Source organism: Nannobrachium achirus (genome assembly GCF_963921795.1).
Source record: "Nannobrachium achirus genome assembly, chromosome: 8".
Taxonomy (NCBI): Eukaryota; Metazoa; Chordata; class Actinopteri; order Myctophiformes; family Myctophidae; genus Nannobrachium; species Nannobrachium achirus.
Genome location: NC_137817.1, coordinates 12,399,840 through 12,425,582, shown reverse-complemented (window position 1 = coordinate 12,425,582; position 25,743 = coordinate 12,399,840). Strand labels below are relative to the sequence as shown.

Below are 25,743 nucleotides of genomic sequence, written 5' to 3'. Positions count from 1 at the left end.
TTCCCTGATCAACCTCTCGCAAGCGGTCAAGGACAAAAGGAAGGAAGGAAAGAGTATTGAATCTTGGCCCAAAGTCACATTAGCGTGTGAAGGGAGCTAGCCCCATATGAGTGAGTATTATTGGGCAGATCAATGGGGCTGTGCCAACTCGCCTCTTCTGTCCCATGTCACGTGTCTCCCACTAATGACCTCACACATGTGAGGAATGTGGGGTCATGGGTGACATTTAGGAAGCTTTGCACTTTTCCACTTACACTCACTTTCTCACTCGTCTTCATTACTTTCAGCCATTGCATTGTTTGCATCTTGTCTTTGTTTTTGTCTGTGTGACGCATACTGTATCTCTGTCTGTAGAACGTTGCAGTGTGAAAGTTGTCTAATTGTCTGTTGAAATTGTTGAGATTTAACCACTTCCTAATTTTTTCCTCCACATTTTTTGTCTTCGTTACTTGCTGATGGGATCAAATTGGTATCACAACCTGAATTCTTTTTTTCTGTTTACTAAAACGCTAGCGAGACAGGGAGACCCCTGTTACTGAAGTGAACAGGCACTATAGCAATGGAATATAGAGAGCTATTTACACTTATTTGAACAAAACTACAAAATCACTTAGAGCACCTTTTTAGTCTTCTCTGAAAACTCTTCTAGTTCTATTATAGAAGTACCTTGAGGGAGTATGCCTTGCTCAACTGTCCTATGCCTTGTCCTTGTGACTTTATTTAGGCAACATTTTGATCAATAGACCTTATTCAGGCATCAGATAAAGAAGGTCTATTGACCAAAACGTTGCCTAAATAAAGTTGTCCTTATTGTGCAAGTGTAGACTGTGTTCCGGGTAATTTTATTGTATTCTAGAAATCCTTCAATTTGATATGAAAATGCCCTCAATCGTGGTACCCGCTGGCCTACTGATCCAGGCGAATACCACTTAGGCATTGCCACATAGGCATGGATGCCTGACCGCGTCGCCGGTTCCATTCCCGATCCGGAGGACCTTTGCCACGTGTCACTCCCCATCTCTCCCCCTATTTCCTGTCAGTCTACTGTCCTATCAATAAAGGCATAAAAGCCCAAAAAACTAAAAGATGCCCTCAATCAAAACAAACAGTTGCTTTGCTATACTCATGATCTCCCTCTCTTTCTTTTTTCTCCTCAGCATACCTCCCTGTCGACCAGCCGCTCAGAGAAAGGTACCGGTTGGTCGAGCCGGTCGCTAGGTGCACGATGTCGGAACTCCATCGCCTTGTGTTCCGACGAACAGCCTCACATAGGGAACTACCGGCTGCTCAAAACCATTGGCAAAGGCAACTTCGCCAAGGTCAAACTGGCACGCCACATACTGACTGGCAGAGAAGTGAGTTTGGTCTTAATCAACTGGTTTTACTTTTGGCCTGTCATAGATTTTCATTGAGATGAACCTAAAATATTTTGCCATTAAATCACAATACATTCCTTAATTGTATAAATTCATGTTATAATTACATGGGGGGGGGGGGGGGGAATATGTCTAAGATTGACTACTAATAAGTGCTTTGAACATCTGTATGATTGGCTCTTAAAGTACTGAAATGATTTCAAAATGGGTTTGAAACCCTTTCCTGTGAGGACACTTAGACAGTTTTGAGATGCATCTGTGTGTGTGCATTTGGATGGGGTTTTAATTGCACAGCGTTGCATAATGTACAGTATGTGCGTGCGTGTGCCTACCTATTCACGCCTGTGCGTGTCTTAACTGCTACTGTCTGTTGACTTGAATCACACTGTCGTCTGCCAGGCTCATAAAGTCTTGACCTACATTGGCTAAGTTGATAATTCCTTGAGGTCTTGAGTAGACTTCATCCCTCTGCCTCTTTGCTGGATCATGTGAGCTCTGCTGTCTGTCATATAAAGAAGAAAAAAAACTATATTGTTGCTTTACAGTGCTAACTTTGACCGGGTCACAGCAAATTGTTAAGTCTATTATATACCGCCTGTGAGGTTTGTTCGGTCGATCCCAGCATGTGCGGACGGTAATTGTTGTCAGATGAGACTTTTGGTAGGGCTCGGCGATGTGGACAAAATCAAATATCACAATCTTTTTCTAAAGGCCTCATATTGTGAGGGTAATTGTATTTGTGTAAATGTCTTTGCCTAGCCCTTATTTTAGGTCACCTTGTGTATTCTGTTACAGAGTATTGTTAGTCTGGTTGCCCCTGCAGGGCAACCAGACTATAGTAAAACAAAAAAAAAGTGTCCGACAGTACAAAGGCAGGGCCTTTGGCCAATGAGGGAGCAGTGAGCCCACACTGTTTCGTAGGAACAGTATTTTTAATTAATATTGTCCCTGTCGGATGGAAACCTGGTGCTCAATCGGATTGCTTCCTGTTAGATTTAGATTTTTTTTTTTTTTTTAGATTTGTTTTTGGGCTTTTTGCCTTTATTGGATAGGACAGTAGACCGACAGTAAATGGGGGAGAGACGGAGTGACATGCGGCAAAGGTTGCTCGGATCGGGAATCGAACCGGCGACGCCGAAATGGCAATGCCTATATTAGGCTCTATTGCGTGGCTGGTATCGTTCGGTTTCGTTCCCGCCCCATGGGCACTACATAAACTTTGCTTCATTAGAAAGATCTATTGATAGTAAGTAAGAAACAAAAAGTTCTCCGCGTGTCACTTGCACAATCTTTGTCACCAGCCAGAAATGTGTATAATGGGAATAACAAAAAAAACGAAAATCTTGTGCTGCTGTTTTTGCTTGTAAAATTTGCTATATTGATTTTGGCAACACAAAATCTTTCTCAAATGTCAAGTATTGGTGCCTTAGTATACTCATATGCAAATTTAGATCATGTAATGTAGCAAATTTGTTGAAGGAAACGCTTCAATGTAAGTGATTGTCTGTGACTGTAATTTTGTTATAATGACAAGTAAACTTGGGGTCTATTTCATGGTTTCACATCAAGAGAAACTCAATGGAATACTTATCTTCATGAGTGGGTGTGTCTGGATCTTTCAATTACATATTTCCAAGATGGACGCCCCCCAAAAATGAGCTTTACTATGACTTTTACAATGACACATTTTGGTCAGTTTTACCTCAGATTCTATCAAGAGTTGTGGGGATGATTGCGGAGAAAAATCTGAGAAAACGTACATACAGCTAAATTTATCTTAAAGATGACATTTTAATTCATCACATTACTGAACCACCTACTCCCAAGTGTTTCTTGTCAGCAAGCAAAGACAGACAGAAGTCCAGGTCTCCTGATCTCTGGGAAGTTGGAGATTCTAGAGACGTCATCAGATGGCCTGGCTGAAGACCTTTTACTTGTGTGGCACCTACTGTAGGTAGAATAGCTTCAAACATCACAGTTGCCGAATTCTCCTCCAGATGCAGAAGCTGGTTTACCTGGCTTTTCAGCATTCTGTGTAAACTTTCACCCACATGCTAGCATTATTGGCTACCTTCCCACTCATCCCAGCATCGCCAACTGATCCTTCTGTCCTCAGAAAAGAGATGAAACGACTCTTCATTACATAAGTACACCATTATCACCAAAATGAGTTTGGCAATGTAGTCCTGTTGCTGGGAGGCTTCCACCAAGCTCACAACTACTGAACATGAAGGCTATTTGCAAGATTATCAGGGATGCAGGGGCAGATGATCTGCTTGTTGCAGCAAGTCTTTGTTGAGAAGGAACTGTCAAGAAGATGTTTGTTGAAAAGACATAATACTACCAAACTTTACATGCCCTCAAAGTCCTGTTTGAAAAAGAGATAACTGGCAGAAGTTAGAAATGACGAGGCATCCAGAGATGGCAGTCTTAGGAGATCAGCTGCTGCTTTTCAGGAATCATTCAATGGGCAATCAACTGCAGTCCTCTGGGCAAACTTCCTGGAGTGTCAGATGTTCTCCAAAGGTTTATCTACTACGAACGGGAAGGTGACTGGACAGGACATCTCTGTGAATCAGCAAGAATGCTACCCTACCTCTCTTTAGTAGGCCACAACAAGTACGGGCAGCAATCTTTACCTTTGTATTTGCCTTAGATGAAGAAATGACCGGAAACAGCTTCAGAGGTACATGAAGCACTGATGGCAGGTGTATTTGTTGGCTGACGAGCAGATGGCAGCCACAACAGTAGTGTTTCTTTTGACATGCTACTGGAACAGACATTATGCTGATGCCAAGGAAGCAAGGGTTCTGGATGGCATTACACTCAGCCCTGTCTCTGCAGAGCTCAAGTCTATGCTCCACCTCCACCCCTCCAACCCACACCATGTCAGCAGTGGACACTAACCCATCTACAGTGACCACATCATCCTTTTGCTCAACATATCTACAGGACAGTGTGCTGATTCCACAATCAAGTCTTTTGCATGTTGTTCACTATAGTTGAAGACAAGCAAACCTGTACAGTATGTCTGCAAGACTGTCTTGTACTGATTTATTTCAGTGCCAGAACAGTGAGAATGTTTCAAAAGAAACAAGCTTTATGGGATGATGACTCTGATTAAGCAAGGGTCATTCATCACCATGCTGGCTTTTGGTGGAGATTTATGTCGAAATATCTTTTTTGCCACGGACATACTAAATGAGTGGACAATAATATCTACCAGAAACACATAGAAGAGCAAGCCCTGAATTACCATAACATGTGTGTAACTCTGAGAACCATTTGGTTCCATTTGTACAATCTCAGAGTTAAGGGCGTACTAGTACTGGTTGGACTCCTAATATGCCAAAATGTCACAATGTCATAGATATTCTGAAGAAAACCTGTCGACTTCGAATTCATTAATTGGGTCTTATGATCAAAAACAAGACATTATAAGATATAAAATCAGCCACTGACACATTTTGTCCGTAGTACAGACATATTGATGACCCCTGGATGAACGTGATAGGGATGAGTAATATACGCACCATGTCAGCATGTAAAATTAGCTAAATACTTGTTTTATTTCAAGATTTGCTTATGCAATACATACATGTGGGAGGAAAAAGCTTAACATTTGCTGTATTTTGTCACAGCACAGCCTTACGTTTACTTATGCTGCCAACATTTGTATGCGTTTTTGTTTTGGTTGGGGAGTAGTCTCGCGTAGCCAGACAACTATTCCACAATCTCCGAATGCTATATAGAGTCTGGAACGGCAGCTCCCGAACGGCGAGTATCGGAAGTAACCAGTGCTACACTGAACTGTAGTCCCATTGGAAACATAACAGAAACACAATAGCTCAGACAAAGTCATTCGAGCGGCCTATTCTTGTTATGGGTGTATAGTTTAAGAAAACGTTTGAAAACATCATGGAGGTATAACACCAACAACACCAGAGAAAGACGAAATAACGCCCCCAGAAATATTGAAAGGAGACCTAACGCTTAGTAGGACATGTTATTGCTACTGCACCAAATGAGCGGTTCCGTCACATCCGCTTTATCTCGCACTCATTGTTTCTATTTCCGTTTGCCAGACTGTATGCCGGGAGCATTTGCCCAAATCGCGGAGGCAACAGTCTGGCCTCGCGAGACTAGTTGGGGGGTGTCTTGATGTAACCTACAAATGACAGATGTTGGGACACTCTGTGGTACTTAAATACATATTTTATACCTGACATGACCTTTTGTGCATTTATTATAGTCTTGTCCATTTTGGGATTTTTTCCAATTTAGGGGGGTGTGATAGCAGTTTGATTGATTTTCATCCATTTCTGGCCAAGGTACCTTTCATTACACAGTTGGCTGTGAGATGTGTTATGTATGAGACATAAACTTTTAGCTAAATTTACTATGAGTATGTTTCATTTTGCTGGGTGCCAATCACATACTGTACATTGAGGTGTTTTCTTCAACACATTTGCTATATTTCATGATCTAAATTCACATATGAGAATACAAAGGCACCAATACTTGTTTCAGATGTTAAGTAGATGCATTTATGACATTTGAGAAAGATTTTGTGTTGCCAAAATCAATATAGTACATTTTACAAGCAAAAACAGCAGCACAAGATTTTCGTTTTTTTGTTATTCACTTTTATATACAATTCTGGCTGGTGACAAAAGTCGTGCAGGTTTCGTGCGGAGAACTTTTAACCCAAAGTCCACTGGGGTATTGTCTATGGAAAAATGCATTGAATGAGTAGTGCCCAGACGTGGGAACGAAATTCATTTTCTAAGCACTTTTCCTTATAACGCAATACGGCCTATATGGTATGCGCCTGGTCCACTAGGCCACCAGGCGCCCCAGATTTAGATTTTCATTCTAATTTTCTTTCCTTTTCTGTCCTCAGGTTGCAATTAAGATTATCGATAAAACCCAACTCAACCCAACCAGCCTACAAAAGGTAAGTGTTTGTCTGTATTTGTGCACTTTGTACATGTCTGTGTGAGAGAGCGTATGTGAACGAACTATACAGTTCAAAGGTAAAATATTAAAAGATCTCGGCAAACAACAATAAGGCATTAACAACCACAATTCTCACACACACACAAGCCATTGCAGTTAAAACATGTCAGACATATACGGTAATTGCGATGATGATTGATAGCAGAATGTAGGCCTGTTATTAGACTGTACCCTCACTGATCATTTTCAAGAGCTTGCAAGATCATTTGGTTCTGTGATTGGGAAGTCTTACCTGTTAGCTATCCTGTATAATTTGCCAAAAACGCCTATACACGCACAGCATACCCAAAGTAAATTGATTGCTGATCTTGAACCATTTGGAATAGATGCATGGGCATGGTCTCATTTAGAAGGTAACACCTTTTCCCCCCCAGCAAAAATAATCAACGCTATGTGCAACTGACATTTAGTAATACAAGTTTGAACTTACTGGAATAGAAGGTTATTAATTCTGGCCTAAATATCTTCTATAAAAAGATGCCCGCATAACACTGTTATTATCATACATGAGCTGGAAAACACACAGTATGAAGCCTTACCTAGCCTAGCACCATGACTATAAAACATGCCTTTTAGACTGAATCCAATGTTTTATGGTTGTGATTCACCAGCAGCCTGGATGGCTTGATTCTAGGCTTAACATAATTTATAGGTAAGGTGACACACACACTTGTGTACACTGGAAAAATGCAAGAAAATTCCCCAGGATTGTTTAAGGGGTACAAAAATTATAATTATGATTTAAGAATCGATGCTTATTGTGTTGCTATGTATTGTAATGGTGCGTTCAAGCCAGGGACGTGCTGGCCATTGGGAAAAGCGGGACAACTCCCGAACGGCCGGTTCATTCCTGGCCGGTCCAGGCCAGCCATTAGGAAAAAAATCAAAATAAAATGTCAGCCTTCGTTCCATTTTGGGGCCTGGGCGGCCAACAAAGTAAATCATCACTGTCGGGCAGAAACCTTGTATCTCCAAGTTTCAAATGTATACATTTCTTCACAAAGCAAAGCCTTGCTTCATCATATAAGGCCGTTGCACAAAAATAGTGAAAACAGCAGATCTACAAGCACACAACGCCTCGCGGTGCGAGGCGTTGTGTGCTTGTAGATCGGCTGTTTTCACTAGTTTAACTCTTTTTTTCCCGGGCTGAATCAGGGGCCCAGCACATCCCTGATTCAAGCAACAGGCTTTAAGTCATTTTAAAATGAAGCCACGCAGCGACATGAAACATTTCCACGCCCAGTCTCTCTCCCCATAATTCCTGCTCCTTTTCATAAATGGAAGAAAAATCCTTTTCATTTGCACAGTGTGGCTTGAGCAACACTTCAACAGCGAGCCAGGGACAGTGTAGCTGGGCACAATTAGTCGTTTTGTAGGGTTCATCGGCCCTAGTGTGACTGTGAATGCAGCATGAGTCACTCTGTATAAAATGCTCCATCTACGGCATGGTCAGCTGAAGCTTTTAGCCTATAGCTGGAGTAGCTTCTATTAAAAGTGATGATATAACATGTTTTCTTATGCACGTAGACACATGGAACCATAACGTCTTTCATAAGCAGTCATTTACCAAACACACAGCTGTCCATGGTGTAACTCAGTGGTTCTCAACGTTTTCTGGATCTCGGGGCTCACTTGAAAAATCTCAAAAGCGTTTGAGATGGCCCACCAATCTGTGGCCCACCAATCTGTTGACTGCGTGTATTTTCAGAGGGTGTTTACTGCGACCATAGGTCGCAGTTTACTATCAGAACCGTCACATCTTGATCGTATCTCTCACACTCTGACATCTGAGTCACAGTGATGTGGCACAGAGTCAGAGTGATGTGGACATCAGGGATTTCCATATATGGGCATTAAAGGGATTTGGTTCCCCTGGCATCGCAGGGGTCTCCATATCTCCATGTATGGGCATGAAAGGGATTTGGTCGCCCCTCGCATCACAGGGATCTCCATATATGGGTAACTGGTCCGATAAACATCACTTGCCAGTTGCCAGATGGCCAAGACATGGTGTGACCTCGCCCGAGGTCGCTTTTCGCCCTTAGGCGTCTTACTGGTTAAAACGATCAATCAATTTAAAGGAATACAAAAAATACTGTACTATGACTTTGATGATTTACATTTTTTTTTTTTTTTTTTTTTAATTTTAAATTATCATTTCATAACAGTTCTTTTGATAATTATTTGGGAGCCCAGTTGGAATTTAATCACAGCAGTGGGCCCTGGCCCATTGGGTTGAGAACCACTGGTGTGACTCACTGTATGAGTGTGTTTATTACTGTACATTGCATCAGGAGTCCTCATCACACACGCTGCAGTAACAGTAACCTCTCCACCTGTTGTTTCCCTTTTAAAATGTGAAAATGTCCGATGACCTAGTCTGGTGTGTGCACCAACTTTGACCTTTCGGCAGTCATGTGAGCTTTAGTTCTCAGGAAGCTGTTTTTGGCATGCTGGCTGGGCCATAGAAACCAGCAACAACAAGTCCACTGGAAGACTGGATATGTCAGTGCAATAAACTATGCAAAATGATATTGTTTTCCATACGCAGTCAAATCCTCAGTGTTCTTTCGTCCACGCGTGACACTTGTGAGTGTGTGAACATTTTGTACACAGAGTTAAATTAAGACCCAGGATTTCACTAGTGGACAAGGTTTAGCATTGGGGAGGAAGCTCCAGGGCTGGTGTAAACAAGCCGTAAATGTTGGTAACGTGGTGTCTCTAAAGAGAGGGTGGAGTGGTAGACCCTGACCACTGGAACCACCCTACTGGCCTGTGAATGAATCCAACTAAAAACTCCCTTCCTCTCGCTCTCGCCAAGCCTTGCCTTTGTCTTAACAAAGAAGGAACCGTATTGCATGCACTTGCAAACACGTTGAGAAGATGGTGAAATGTAGAAGTCATAGTGTTGTCATACTATAATGCAGGGGTTCCCAAACTTTTTTGTCTCAGGGTACCCCATAAATATATTTTTTTAAATCCAAGGCACCCCTACATTATAATTTTCACTCCCAGCACCTTATATTTATAGCATATCGTCGTTGTCGGGGGGAAACCTTGTACTGTATGTCCAAAACGGTTTGTTTTGTATTTATCGTCTATAAAATGTACTAAACTAGTGAAAACAGCAGATCTACAAGCACACAACGCCTCGCATCGCGAGGAAAACATTGAGATAATAGCCATTTTGGTTAGAACTGACTGAAAATAAGTTATAACCTTGTACTTCAAGTTTAAAATGATATTAAATATATATAAATGTCCAAATAAATTCCAAATATTATCAAATGATCTCGCGGCACCCCTGGATTGCCGTCACTGCACCCCAGGGTGCCCCGTCACCCACTTTGAAAACCCCTGCTATAATGAATGACATACAGTAATAGCAAGCCTGAATTTAAAGTGCACAGAGATAGTCTGGGCACTATGTCTCTGAACTTTGGCAATACTCTCTTCTAAGCTTGTTGGCCATCTGACATTTAGGCTTATTCTGCTATGGAACACACTGCACATACTCTATGCATGAAGGGGGTGAATAACTACATTTAAATGTTAAATAATGACAGCCTGACAGAGTGTAGAACATATCAGGAACTCAAGGATCAAGGTGGATTTATTTGTCAGAGTGGGATCATGATACGTACATAGAGTAGGCCTACATAAAGTGGGATACGTCTTCCATAGAGGAAGACGTATGGATGGATCAGATTATCAAGCATCATATTAGCTTCACTGTGGAAGAAAGAAAACACTCCATAGTCCACGTTGTCAACCTGTTAAAAGTGCAAATCCTGGAGAAGTGGTAGGTTTAGTTAGTTGTCAAGTTAATGTCAATGTAATGGCATACTGTATGGAAGGTCTATTTATTTGCAAGCATTGGGTTGTTGGTTATTATGTGTCCTACTGGAACTGACAGGGGCACTGTATGCTTGTCTGGTGTAATCAGGGAGATATGCACTATATATATATACACACAAATGTACACAGACTGCAGTGCACTCGTGGCTTTAATGAGATTAGTCCCACTGGCACTCCTGTCCTAGACATGCCTGACTCTCTGTCTTTCTCTCTCTCTCACTGCGTGCGTGCGTGCATGCCCTCATATCTTCGGCACCGTTGCCCCAATCCACACACACTCCTTGGCTGCCAAACCACAACCTCCCCCCTCATTTCTCACATGCCCCTCTTCTAGCGCCACCATCAGGCCGATTTTAGCAAAACACATTTTTGAACACTGCGCCTACAGATTTTGGCCTAAAATCACGCAAAGCGGTACACAGTATCTCTAAACAAGTCACGTCATCAACATGGATTTCCCATATTCCCTCCTAATTGGCTACGATTGCCTTCTAAAGTTTGTGTATGCGACATGACGGTCGTTTATCTCTCGATTAGGGAGTCTTACTGGTCTTTAGTGATGACGCTCAATGTGTAAAGCATTGAAGTTGTTGCAGGATCCCGTGGTTCAAACGTATGGCGATGACATTGATCTGCCACGGTTCTCATTCACTGTCAGAGCAAAGAAATATCATCGCTGTAATTCCCTGAGATTACCTTCTCATCATTTAAACACAAACAACAAAAACAAAAAGAAAACCAAATCCAAACGGTATTCAGTTTAATTCATGCATACATTAACAGCGTAGGATACATTTAGTGCAATCTACAGCTGTATCACCTGGCAGAGCACAGTGTACAGTGTTCCCTTGTCCAATTCAGTTTAATGCTTAGTGCATTCAGGCATTAAGCATTATAATAAGGCATTCTTAGAGTCACAGAGTAAGTGAAATTATTTTACGTTAATGTACAGTACAAGTACAGTATGGCTAACTGTGGCATAGCATGAGTGTGCTGCTCTGTGTGTGTGTTTGTATAAGGTATAGTTACTGTAGTTATCGTGTGTGTGTGTGGTATAGTTACTGTGGTTATCCTGTGTGTGTGTGTGTGTGTGTGTGTGTGTGTGTGTGTGTGTGTGTGTGTGTGTGTGTGTGTGTGTGTGTGTGTGTGTGTGTGTGTGTGTGTGTGTGTGTGTGTGTGTGTGTGTGTGTGTGTGTGTGTGTGTGTGTGTGTGTGTGTGTGTGTGTGTGTGTGTGAATGCGTGTCTACACCATGGTCAAATATTCACGCCTTTTATGCACACTTCATCTTTACTCTCTTGTTTGCTAAGATATTTCCTGTGTGTGTGTGTGTGTGTGTCATACCATGGTCTTGTAGATACAGTAGTTGAAGAATTGCTCTTTCTTTAAGGTAGACGTTGTTAACCAAACTTTGGCCTTGCCTGGGGACATATCTGCTTTATCAGCAGCAATGACACGCACGCACACACACACACACACACACACACACACACACACACACACACACACAAACAGCAGTTAGATCAATACAGTAACATACACATAGACAAACTCACCAAAACGTACAAATTATTGCACACACAGTACATACACACACACACACACACACACACACACACACACACACACACACACACACACACACACACACACACACACACACACACACACACACACACACAGCAAGGTTATTGATAGTAACAGCTAGCAAACCAGTCCAGATTGGGTTATCGTACTGTGGATATCACATAGCACAGTTATTGACAGTGTGTGGCTTTATATAATGGGACGACATTTCTCTGTCTGGGAAATATGTTTCTTTTTCATTTATTTATTCAATCTGTTGAAGATGACATGGTACTGGCCTGGGTACCACGATGCAGGCCAGCGCCGCACTGTGGCCAAGAGAACGGCATACTTTCAACCTGGGGATTTGAACTGGCTACCTCTGAGTATAGTATATATCTGAGAAGCATACATCTTGTTTAATAATGTGCTACAACAAGTCATTTTGTCAGAGTAGGTGTGAGCTGATTGAAATTCCTCCGCTCTTGACAGCTCACTAAATATTGTTCTTTTCGTGTCTTGATAAACTAGCCTTTGTATTAGCAGACATTTCATGGAGGCCATGAAGGCCATGGCCACAGTTTGATACTGCGTGCCCTGAGGCCATAGTGGCCACATCTGATTTATCTCCTCTGCCTCTTTATTGTCAATATGTTTTTTAGTCTCTGGTGTCTTTTGTTGAAATTCTGAACTTTACCTGACTGCTCAGTGCTCATTGCCATCTTCAATTAAGTCCTATGAACGTTCGACTTGGGAGTTCTTACAAATATTGGTAATTTGAAAATACCAATACATTATTTTGCGACGTTTCACTAGTTGTTATACTATTTATGAAATCCTTAACCTTTAAGTTCAGTTCATTATTTCAGTGGAATTAAAATCATAGTTTTAATTGGTGGCCTTGCTGCGCTGGCATATGGCCTTTGTGACTTCAAAGAATTGATGGCACCAAAGGCCAAGTGGCCGTGGCCCTACGTAAAATGATGAAAACCAATCCTGATTAGCAGGGTTGACAGACGGGTTGTGTGCGTGTGTGCGTGCGTGTGTGTGTGTGTGTGTGTGTGTGTGTGTGTGTGTGTGTGTGTGTGTGTGTGTGTGTGTGAGTATACTACAGTCAGCAGTGTGTAGTGGGATGGTGCTGCATAGCTCAGTTACGTCTGTACGGTCCTGTCCATTCAGCATTATCCTGTACATACCGTGCTCTCTCTCTCTCTCTCTCTCTCTCTCTCTCTCTCTCTCTCTCTCTCTCTCTCTCTCTCTCTCTCTCTCGGCCTGTCACAGTGATTACACTGTCGCCTAATCGAAATTATTTTACATAATCGCAATTATTTTGCATAATCATAATAATCGTTGAGAAATTGCAGCTCTTTTTATAAAATTATAAAATGTCAGGAATGTATTTTTATATTAATAATCGTGACAGCCCTATGTGTTCCCTAGCTGCAGCAGCGGCGGTTACAACTCGACGTACAGTAACAGTATAATATATCATTGCTTTCTTCAGGCAGAAACATATTTTAACTTAAAGTAGCAGATCTGCAAGCTAGATAGATCTTCTACTTTTGCTATTTTTGAGCGGTGGTCACAACGCTCCTATACGTGGCCGTGTGTGTGGGTCTGTCTGTCTGTCTGTCTGTCTGTCTGTATGCGTGTCTGTATGTAGCCTACAGTACCTTTTGTGACCACACATGTTAAGGGAGGGGCGCTGTTGTTCAGGCCAGGCCAGACACCCACACACACACACACACACACACACACACACACACACACACACACACACACAATATATATATATTTGTTTTGCTGTTGCGCAGCCTCCACGACCACCGCTCAGTTCACACGGGTGTGATTTTGAATATGAATCCTGAAAAGTAACAGTTTTGGACATATGAGGTTTCCACCCGACAGAGACGTGTTGCGATGAGCTTTGATCTTAATGTACACATTTACTAAACGCCTTAATTGGAGCTGTGAGAATTAATTATAGATGGACAGATAGACCTTTATTAATCCCCATGTGGAAGTTCAGTTGTTGTGGGTAATTTGTAACCTAGAGTCATTTAATAATTATAATATTTATAATTTGAATTGGGAAAGTGTTCAGAAGATTAGAATAGATTGGATTAGTATTCCTTCCTTTAGCCAAAGCAACTAACACAGGGGTCTTCAACAGGGGGTCCGGGACCCCCAGGGGGTCCTCAGAGTCACTACAGGGGGTCCTCCAAATCTTTGTGTGATAGAAACTTTTTTCCTCCTTTTTTATATTAACCACTTGAACCTTAGAGTCCATATTCTGGGAACTTTAGCCAAAAATAGCAGATCTACAAGCTCACAACGCCTCGCAGCGCAAGACGTTGTGAGCTTGTAGATCGGCTATTTTCGGCAAAGAAGTTTGGTGTCGAGGGGAAAAAGAGCAGACTAAGTACAGAGTGAAAGGTCAAGTATTAAGAATTGACGGTTCAAGTGGTTAAATATCTGAAAACTCAAATTGACATGAATCCAAAATATACTGATGATTGTGCTGTCAAACGATGAAACTATAATCTACGAAAAGGTTGTTGGGGTCCCTTCTTCATCTCTCTCTCAGCTAAGGGGTCCTTGGCCTGAACACATTGAAGACCCCTGAACTAACATATTGCTCTTCACATTGGTGTGTGTGTGTGTGTGTGTGTGTTTGACTATGTAGTACTAGTGTAGGGCCTCATCCAAAGAAGACCAGTGCTACTTTAAGAATGTAATAATTTTGTACGCAGCCATCCAGTTGTGTGTGTGTGTGTGCGCGTGCGTGACGTGTGTGCGTGCATTTGTTGTACCCACCTCATCCAGGCCCCTCGGCCACTAGTAGGTGAATTCCAGACAGGCAAACAAAAGGGACAGCCGAGCGGGGGGGTTGGGAGGTCTGGTGCAGGGGGCTCTGTGGGGCCTTTAGAGGGCCTTGGCACTGGAACAGGACCCTGAGAAAGACAAGACACTGAACAGAAACAAAGAGGACGGACTGTGTGCGCATGCACGCTCACATGTGAGCTAGGGCATTCACCAAATATTAGAATATTCGAATATCAAAGTCACTATTCAACGTGATTCACCGAAATCGAATATTCGCGTATTTATTTTTTATTTTTATTGTTTTCTCTTTAAAAAATGTATAGTTTATAAAGCTTGGCTAGATAGGAAGTCATAAGAATGAGTTGTCAATGCCCCTGGTGGATGAATTTGTTAATGCTCTATACCAGGGGTTCTCAAACCTTTTTAGGCTGTGACCCCCAAAATAAAGATATTTGAACTGGGGACCCCCACCCTGACAAGCACTTGGAATTGTAGGTATTACATTTAATGTGACTCGGTTCCACAGATAAATATTGTGAAAATAGCAGATCTACATGTTGCGAGGCGTTGTGAGCATGTAGATCGGCTATTTTCACAATGTTCGCCTCTTGCTTACTTAATATTTGACAGCTTGGCCAGTCCTGTCGAATTTTCAACTATTCGAATACTTTGAGGTCGAATAATTTGAATACTAAAAATAACTATTCGTGAATGCCCTAATGTGAGCTAGTGGATAAACTCAGTCTCTTGAATTGTTTATCTGTATGTATGTGTGAGAGAGTTGTTCCTTAATGTGTGTCGCTATCAGGTATTACATATTGTGCGCGTGCGTGTGTATAATTACATTGTTGCCATTGAGTGCATTGTTGTCATTGTGTAAATTGTGTAAAGTGTATAATTAGTCCATAAAGGAACAGCAGGATGCACAGTGCGAGGCCACAAGGTTTTTCCCACACGTCGGCTCTTCAAAGGAACAAGCAGAGAACAAGAGGACAGAAGTACATCATCTCCCTCCCCTCACTCCCTTCATCCCTACCAGGGGCATCACAAGGAGGGGGGGGGGAGTGGGACTGAGTTACTAGGGCCCAAGGTGGAGGGGCCTTAAAGAGGTGGTGCCATAGTTTTGTACTTTTTCTGTTTTTCATGTGTCTAGGAGGTTGAAAGTACATCATTGGACCCCCTGGTGTGGTTTTTATGAGCAATTATGTATTCTCTTGGTATTTGTTTGTTTTCTCTTGGAGGCTGCCACCTTGTGGTCAAAAGTGTCAGTTAAAAAACACAGATACTTTTACATCACAGAATCAATCCCCTAATTACCATTCACCCAACACTGTGGGGTGTGGCTAACTTCAGCTGGGTCACCACCCACCATGACATCCATGCATACTTAATGAACTGGGGGTGTGGCCACATAAAAACCCAATTTTAACTCTTTCTGTATACTTTTTTGGAAAAAATCTTCCTCCTAGTATAATCATAATACCTGATAATCATGTTTTAGAGGGGGGAAAAATCATGGCACCACCTCTTTAATTATTTGATACTTTAGCTATAGACAAATAGCAGATATACAAGCCCACGGTGCCGCGCTGCGAGCTCTGCTATTTTTGAAAAGTTGTGAAAATGTGTGCAAATCTTTGAATATGTGTATTTTTTTTTGTACATTTGTAACTCAAATTTTGCTTCTGGGGGGGTCCCTGGAACTAAATGTTTTGAAATGGGGGTCTGTGGACAAATACATATCATTTTGGGGTTCCTTCACATGAAAACATTTGAGCACCACTGACATAGAAGGATTTGAAATATTCAAAGACTTGCACAAATTTTCGCGGTCTAATAATTTTCCGACTCTAAATGGGTTAAACCCCTATGAAGAGCATTCATGGGGGGCCTCCTTGTACCCAGGGCCCAGAATTTGGTGCGACACCCCTGATCCTCACACACTGTAAAAAAAAAATCATCAGTGGGAGAGTGATAATGGACCCAAAGTGTTAAATCAACACTAAAGTGTTTTACTATGCACCCCCTCTCCCCTTTCTTTTGCCCGGTTTCCCCTCTCTCTCCCTCTCCATGCCCTTTCTCTGCTTTTCACATCTAATGTCTTTCCTCGCTCCCTTTCTTCCTCTTCGCTCCTCTCTCCTTGTGCAACGGTCACCTTAAGCCGTATTCAATTTCACTAATTCAATAAAGTGGAGCCAGACTTTTTGTTTATTTATTTTACTTATCTAGGTCAAACAGTCGGGCCGCGGGAGGCCAAGAGATAGACTCCAGCTACTGTTTATCAATGATTCATCTTCTTTCATTGACAGGCCCTATAGCGGCTCCCATTACTGCTATGCTGAGGGTGCAGAGACATACTAGTACATGCAGACAGTAACCCACTTTACCATGCAGGGACGTGCTGGCCATTGGGAAAAGCGGGACAACTCCCGAACGGCCTGTTCATTCCCAGACGGTCCAGGCCGGCCATTAGGAAAAAGATTTAAAATAAAATGTCGGCCTTCGTTCCATTTTGGGGGCTGGGCGGCCAACAAAGTAAATCGTCACTGTCGGGCAGAAACCTCATATCTCCAAGTTTAAAATGTGTACATTTGTACAAGTATCATACAAGGCCGTCGCACAAAAGTAGTGAAAACAGCAGATCTACAAGCACAAGGGCCTCTCCAACTCTTTTCCCTGGGCTGAATCAGGGGCCCAGCACGTCCCTGTTACCATGCGCAGTAAATCCTGAGAGTTAATATTTCACTTTTTTATTATTCCACTCGTGGTTGTGCGCATTCTGCTCAACATGATTTCTTACATATAACAATACATCAATAAAACATATTTTGCACATTGCACGAAGGAGAAAGAGTAGGAGGATTAAAATCATATTTTACCTGCCCTGAACTTGACCATAAATACAAAATTGAAATAGTCCATATTGTGTATAACAGTGGAAATTGAATTGGAATGAGAAGTATTGCTGTTACATGTGCATAGAACACCGGGGGTTAAATGTAGAAACCTTAGATGGTTAGGAAGACGTGTACGGGTTCTTTTGGTTACATTTATCCACATCGTTACAAATGGGTAAATTAACAAAGGGTTTATGTGCGGTCATGCGTACACAATGTATTATACACACACATTCAAAGATTTCTTTGATATTGAAGTAATAATTCTTCTGAAGTAACTTCTAGGAGGCTGTGTCCTTCAGAACGGTCACTTTGAGGCTGTTTGTCTATTTCTCTTTAGAACTGATAGTTCTTAAAAGACTCTAGATGTACCGTCAAGAGAATATAACAACACGGTACACTAGATGTGCCTTGGGGAGCGGCTGTCATTTTCATTTATACAATATTTTAAAGATTGGTGACAGTGACAGAATGGAGACATACACAGTAACAGAGTCATAATATGGCTGCAGTTGAATCAGGTCATACATCAGTGTCGCTCATTGGACTGGGGCTCATTTCACAGCAGCACACACAGACTCATTCACATGCATGGACTACACACACACACACACACACACACACACACACACACACACACACACACACACACACATAATCACAACACAAACACTGGCTTATTCACTGGGGTTACTCAAACGTGGGCGAAGGTAAAGGAGCCTGTCTTTTCATCTGGAACTCTTCCCCCCACACTTTGTCGTTCATTGTCTCCGCATCTCTCCCCCTCTTCTTCAAGTGTGTTTTACAGTGTGCAGCACACTGGTCTTGTGTGTGTGTGTGTGTGTGTGTGTGTGTGCGTGCGTGTGCGTGTGTGTGTGTGTGTACTAACTGAGTAGGAGTTTGGAATTTTGAATCTGTGGGTTAGATAAGTATTTATCCAATGTACATTTCTCTCTCTCTCTCCCTCTCTGTTACTTTCTCCTCTTTCTCTGTCATCTCTCTCTCTCTCTCTCTCTCTCTCTCTTTGTATTTGTTTATACTGCATGTGTGTGTGTGGGTGAGGGAGAGCTTGGACACAAGGCTGGGATTAATAGGTCAGATGTCGGGACGACTCTGTAGACTTCTGGACAACCAAACACATTTAGCACACACGTACGCACGCACGCACACACACGCACGCACACACACTTTCTCTCTCTCTCTCATTCACTGACTCACATAACATACAGTGAGAGACACATACTCATTCATAACTCGGCAGGTCAGAGCCCACAGTAGACGAGCAACAGGAGTTCACGCTCTGTGGTCTATAAGGTAGAGGAGGAGAACACTCATAAATTGATGGATAATCTCTCTCTCGGTCGTCCTCAGACGAGCTTCCATCGGAGTCTCCAATCTTTCCGGTTCTCCATACACCCGGCCAGCTCCGAAGAGCTTTCAGCTCCCGCATCTTTCTTCAGGACGTCCACATACGTTAACGCGGAACGTCATCGCGATCGATGCCCGCGTGTTGCTTCCCACAGGACCAGCCTGCTGGCCGGGAGCTCCCGATATCTGTGGCAGTGGCTGGCCAGCTTCATCCTCCTAGCTGCTACCTTCTTGCTGAGCCTCGGCAGTTTCCTGCCCTGTACAGGTCCTTGTTGGTAATGTGGATGATGTGGCATGGAATAGGCTCAGCTTTATGTGTCGGGGGAGATTCGCGCACCACACTCTTGACATACCGGTCAGGGCCCTCCACGCTAGTGCCTTCCTGACCTGACTGGATGGAAGACACAACCAGGAGATAGGTGATGGTTGCATCATTCACACTGTGAATTGGGTGTAGGCAAGATGAACAACATCTCTTCAGGGGCTGGTTTTATGTGCGTTCTTTTACATCTTGTGTCCGGGTAGCTCAGTTGGTAGAGCACTCGCCTCTTGACCACAAGGTCATCATGGGTTCGATCCCGAGCACCTCCAACTAGGGGTGGGCGATATGGAAAAATACAATATCACGATATGTTCCCAAGCTGTATCACGACACGTTTGTTTTTATGATTAATTTTCAAGTTACTTGACAAAAACTAGACTCTCTGGGTTCCTTTTGGGAGGTCTAAATTGAAGTATGTAACTCTGACAGCATACAAATGAAACCAAATGGACCCTTACGGGTCCATTTGGTTTCATTTGTACACTGTCAGAGTTAAGTGGAGACCTTGGACATTTTAAAGTTTGAGAACTACTGATTTAGACCAAAATGCAGGTTTAAATTGAATTCTGCAATGAATCTCTGTATTAACGATTAAACAGGATTTTTTACAAGGCTCCCTCAATTGTATCACGATATATACGATATCTCTGAAAAGGCATATCGTGGAAACATCGTATCGTCTCAACGATAATTATCACCATATCGCCCACCTCTATCTCCAACTCAGCGAACGAGTAGCACGGCCTGCGTGTGCAACTTGTGCAGTAAGTACTGGGAGCTGATGGTAGCAATCCATCTCCCGTGGATCTAGCGCGCTCTGAAACTCCCGCTATCTGGCTGATACCGACAATAAGTCTCTCCGACCTACTTACTTACTTTTCCATCTCTGTGGAATTTGCATTGCTTTTGCATGTTAATATTGTTTAACCTACTTATTTTCATATCCTGTGAAACGCATCTAGTTTCCCTGTGTAAGAGTAGTAGCCTTTTTTTTTAAGATGTATATTTTTTTGGCTTTTGCCTTTTTTATGGATAGATTACAGTAGACTGACAGGAAATGGGGAGAGATAGAAGGGGAGTGCCCGGACCGCCACCCTAGCCTTCCGGGCCATAAGAGTGCATTTAGAATCTACAGTAAACAGTAGTAGGACTTCATTGTATGAGGTGACCAGATAGTGACACACACATCGGTGTGTGGTGAGTGTTAGCAGGAGGCTGGTCTCATCAGTATGAGCAGAACAAGAAGTTAAATTTGTCTTTTTTAACTCTTATCCTTCCAACTATTTCTTGGGCGCTCTCTTTGTGGTTTGAGAAAGGAATTTAATGTGGAGATGAGAGGAGAAATATAATATAAGTATTCAAGGAAAACAAAAGCTTATTTCTGCGTAATAGTGAATGGGAATATGAGGCGTGTGAGGTCTTACCATGTGTTGTCCGCTTATTATAAGCGCTGACCCCAGAAAATATTTTGTGCCATTATAGATCTCACCCCTCCTCCCAGGATTGGTAAAAAAAAGTACCTATTTTTTTGGGGGGAAACAGCAGATCTACAAGCTCACAGCGCGTCGTAGATTGGCTATTTTCAAATAACCCTAGCCTAGTCGCTTCTCTTGGGCTTTGTTTTCATAGACCTGGTTGCTTAATTCTCTCACAGAATCTGGCAACACTGGTTATGTGACTTGTTGCCACAACCACCTGGGGTGCAGCAGAGCCTGGTACAGGATTAGTCCTCTGGTTGGCATGGCAACCGTGACGCCAGGCTGTCACCACAGGAGACGACTGGAAAGAGATATAGAGGGAGGGTGAACAGAGCAATATGAGCCTTTAAAATGGTATTTATTTATTGTATTTTGCTGTGTACAAACGAATGCAATAAATAAAATGGCGCATTAGACGTTAATTCAGACCATAATTCCATACTTCAGACCATCAGACAGTGGCTTTTTCGCTGTTACTTAATTAATACTGGTTGGAGTTTGATTGACCCCAGGCTTATTCTTCAGACCTTTGTTGCATGCTATCCTGTCCAATATATGAAAACAAGAAGAAATCCCTTATAAAAAATAATAATAACTTAGAAGGATTTAAGGGGAAAGTGTGATGAAAGATTAGAAGATGCTAGGTGGGTAGAAGTGGAGAGATGGTCTATAGATATACATAACATAATTGTTGGTACATGCACAAATCAACATATACAGCACACAAATACTAATAACCATTTCAATAGCCATGAACTGAATTTGACTACAGTATCCAATCCAACTGTATTCATAGAGCACATTTTAAAACAACAGATTTGACCAAAGTTCTGCATAGTTAGGCATAACAACAATAAAAACATAATGTAAGACAAAAGTACACACAATACAATGTATTAAATATGAATACAAATATCAATCAGGGTTAAAAATGTGTTTTAGATCGGTTTTAAAAACGGGTAACCATCCAGTCAAAGGTTGAAAGCTGTGTCCAAGCTTTTGACTGGTAGGGTATGTTAAAGGCATGTGGCAGTGTTTTGGACTAGCTGCAGGCGAGAGAGGGAGGCTTTGGGCCATAGAGGGCATTGCAGTAATCGAGGCGAGTCATTATAAAAGCATGTATCACCCTTTCAAAGTTACCAAAAGACAAGAAGGACTTGGATAAAAGCTGTAATTGGAAGAAGGAGGATCTTATAACAGCATTGATTCAGTAATGTACATAGACCAAGAGTGTGGAAGAAAATGTGAATGCGAGTGAGAGAGATGACATTAATGTAATAGAGAAAGCGGAGAGGAGGGGAAGGTAGAGAAGAGAAAGAGAGGAAATGAGTGTGTCTCGGTCTAGCGGAGAAAGATGGGGTGAAGAGTGTAAAGGAGAGGGGGGAGGAGAGGCTTATGTGATTATTCTCTTTAAAGCTCAGGTGAACAGCTGATGCACCCTGCTTTCAATTCAATTACATTCTCCCCAGGGACCTGTGTGTGTGCCCATGTGTCATATGTGCCGAGTGTTGCATATGCGTCCATGGGTGCATGTTTTACATATGTGTATATTCATAAACGTATACCAATGATGTGTGTGTGTGGTGTACCTGCGTGTGCGTGCGTGCGTGTATGTCGGTGCACAGTAAGTGTGTGTCAGTACATTATATGACCATTCCCACTAGGAATTGGATCATATAATGGGATGGGATTGAAAAGGGGTCTAAGAATAGCTTTCTCCAGTGGCAGCAGTATATCCGGCGTAGCGGTGAGCTGAAATCGATTTATGTACAGTAAGAATCACAATTCTTATCTTCTGTGATTCTCAATCGACTCACACCTTTCGAAAATCTTTGAATTTAATATTAAAATGTTCTCCTTTCCAACTAAGTATTCAAATTTTATTTATATAACAGCATTTTCTTTTAGTTTAACGTTTTATTCTCTCAGTCACTGAGAATTGAGCAATACAAAAACCTCTTTGTTGAATTTTCTTTGAATAAATGTTATATTTATCTTAGGTGCGCCTTTGTGTGTTTACATTATTGCTATCAGTAGATTAGATACAACCTTTTCAAATATAAAAACGACAATCTTACACACACTTTATTCTGCTTTCATTCATGCCCTCATTTGCCACACCGCTTTTCCAGAAGCCACCTAAATCCTGAGTCAACCATACATTTTGAATCAGGAATCGTTTTAACTGAGAATCTACCCCAAGAATCTAAGAATCTAATCATGAGATACTGTTTCTCTTATCCTGTGTTTGTCTCTCTATAGTCCAAAATCACGCCACGGTAGCTCCTTGCTATAGTGACTGACTAAGGTTGCTAAACGAATACATCAAACAAACAGAAACACACAGTATATGTGTGATATATCTGGCTTCTGTCTGTGCACGTGTTTTGATATGCGCGTGTGGAAAACCTGTTTGAATACTAGTGTGTTGTATAATTTAAAAAAAGAGCAGCTGTGCTGTACTGCGTGTCCCAGCTGCAAGTCACTCAGTCATGCTACATTCCGGCGTGCACGTGTGTGTGTACATCTGCTTTTGTGTAGTATGGCGCGGCTAAACTGGTCTTTGCCGCATGCCATGGCCCAGTGAAAACCTGGAATCTGTCTCCTGTGACGTCTATGTAAAGACACACAACACACATACACACACACACACACACACACACACACACACACACACACACACACCCACACACACATATGCGGACACGCACATATAATAACACACAAAAACACAGTGCCTCAGGGTACTGTGAAAGTTATGTCACCATAGCTGTTACTTATGTATGAGGAAGTGAATTCTTGGTAAACATAGTCTAGCATGAGCACTGAGCATTTTTAAAGGTATTTAAAGACGGGCTCATAGCGTAATCAAGTAACTATTCTGTCATAACCTATTATAACTATTATTAGTTCATATTATATCTCTTCCTGTAAGTGCAAATGTTCCTGCAAAAGAATTCCACACACTCTTTAACACCTTGTGTGATGTGACAATACATACAGTACATTCTTAGTAAACATAAAGTTTGATGAAAAATATGTTTTTCATACCTTTGTTTTAATGTAAATTAATGGATATGAACTAATACGTATTTTTTAATATAAAGTTAACTGCTTCTTGTCAAATAACAAATGTTTGCTTAGTTACATCGGCATGTCGGGACCAATTTCAACCAATGATATGGATGACGGGGGGTTTTCAACCTGATTAAGAGTATCCACTAGATCAGAACATACTGTACAGCATTAGAATGTGAGGGGGAAACGAGAAAGGCCACCAGAGAGGTAGAGGGAGGGTGAGAGAGGTGGGATGCTGTGACAGACGACAGTGAAGGTAGGAGCAGAGGGGATTGTCTCCCATGGTAACAGGGCATGTTGTTGGAGAATGAACCTTTTTATTTTTTCTCAGGTTCCTCAGCACGTTCCTGCTTCTCTGTTCGTTGCTCTGGGGTGGAAACCTTGTATGTCCAAAACTGTTCTTTTTTTAGTTTTAACTGATGTCAACAATCAGCTCCGCTTACGGTGATTCCGAATGTTTCGCGCCGGTTCAGGAAAACCGCGCGTGCCGAATCTGAAGCCGATGGGACGAACGGTTCTCGAGATATGCGGATTACATACATCCACCCATACACGCATGCACACTGCACGAGATTTGTCGCATTTATTGTATGATATGTCTAAACACTGATTATTAGTGGAACTCAATATTCTATCTTCGACTTAGCCTATTTATACTGGTGATTTGGTATTCACCATATTAGGGAAGTGCTTGAGCATAATTGCTTCATACATCATTCATAATTATATTCCTCCTCTTAAGGAAATGTCCATACAACTTAAGGACAACATCGCTGTAACACTAGTCTTGTAAAATACAATTAATAATGGGTCTGTTGTTACAGTAGATTCAGGCGTCCCCAGAGCCATGGGTGTGCCAATGTGCAAGCATAGATGGTTGTCAGTTCACATTGACACACCTGAATCTTAACGCACCCATTTATTGATTGGCTGCAGCTACAGTATGTTGCTTAGTAGTTAACATGTTAACATGAAATGGAAAACACACTACAAAGTCAGCCACACACTCGCACACACACGTGCACGCGCGCACACACACACACACCACACACCACACACACACACACACACACACACACACACACACACACACACACACACACACACACACACACACACACACACACACACACACAGAGTGTCTCTCTCTCCCCTTGTCAGTCTCGTTTTCTATTTCTATCTTCATTTCCTGTAAATAAACACCCCTTCCTGCCATCCTTGCGACACACAGGCTAGACTACGTGTTCCCTGTGTACCACACACACACACACACACACACACACATGTTTGTATGCATCCATTACGGGGACCAACTGCAGGGTCATCATGTATGGGGACACCACTTTCCTGTGGTCCCACAGGCCTGGAAAAAATCAGGCAAGTTCAGAAAAAAATCCTTAACAAGACTATCACCTCAGATTCTAGATTGGATGAAGTATTATCACAGACTTGTCCTGAACGTGCATCTTGGGGACTTATATGAATCCATGGTTCATGGGGACTTAATTTTTATACACACAGATCTGTGCATGAAGTCATGGTTCATGGGTACCTCATTAACATATCATTTAAATAACACACACACCTGTTTTTTTACACCAAAATGGGGACTCAATGTCCTGGGTACATTTAATATTGATGAATTGTATGCAGGAAGCTTTGTGTACAGATACAGACTTCCAGAAAGCAAGTCAGAATTCAGAGTGGGCCCTGTAACCTAACCCTGAACTTGTCTGAGGCTGTCTCACAGGAGACTAGAGAGGACAGCGGGGAACACACAAGGACACTGGATGCTTTAAGGAAAGGGCATACAATATAAATGCTTATTACATGGCTTGGTTGAATGCTTGATTCTGATTGGTCAGTCGCTGAATTAATCGGTCAGTTATTTCTGGATAATGACTCTATATCAGACCTCTGCCTAATCAAACCCTCTCAGCACTGCGGCTGCGCCCT

At 42.1% G+C, this 25,743-nt stretch overlaps 1 protein-coding gene across 3 annotated transcripts in view; it reads left to right on the top strand.

The window, feature by feature from the left end:
- Positions 1–25,743, top strand: part of mark4b (MAP/microtubule affinity-regulating kinase 4b) — a 103,237-nt gene that overhangs the window by 28,430 nt on the left and 49,064 nt on the right. For all 3 annotated transcript variants that reach the window (XM_080732394.1, XM_080732393.1, XM_080732395.1), the window contains exons 2-3: positions 1,158–1,355; positions 6,280–6,333. In XM_080732394.1, coding sequence (XP_080588520.1) covers positions 1,158–1,355; positions 6,280–6,333 — 252 coding nt within the window. The remainder of the gene's footprint in view (positions 1–1,157; positions 1,356–6,279; positions 6,334–25,743) is intronic.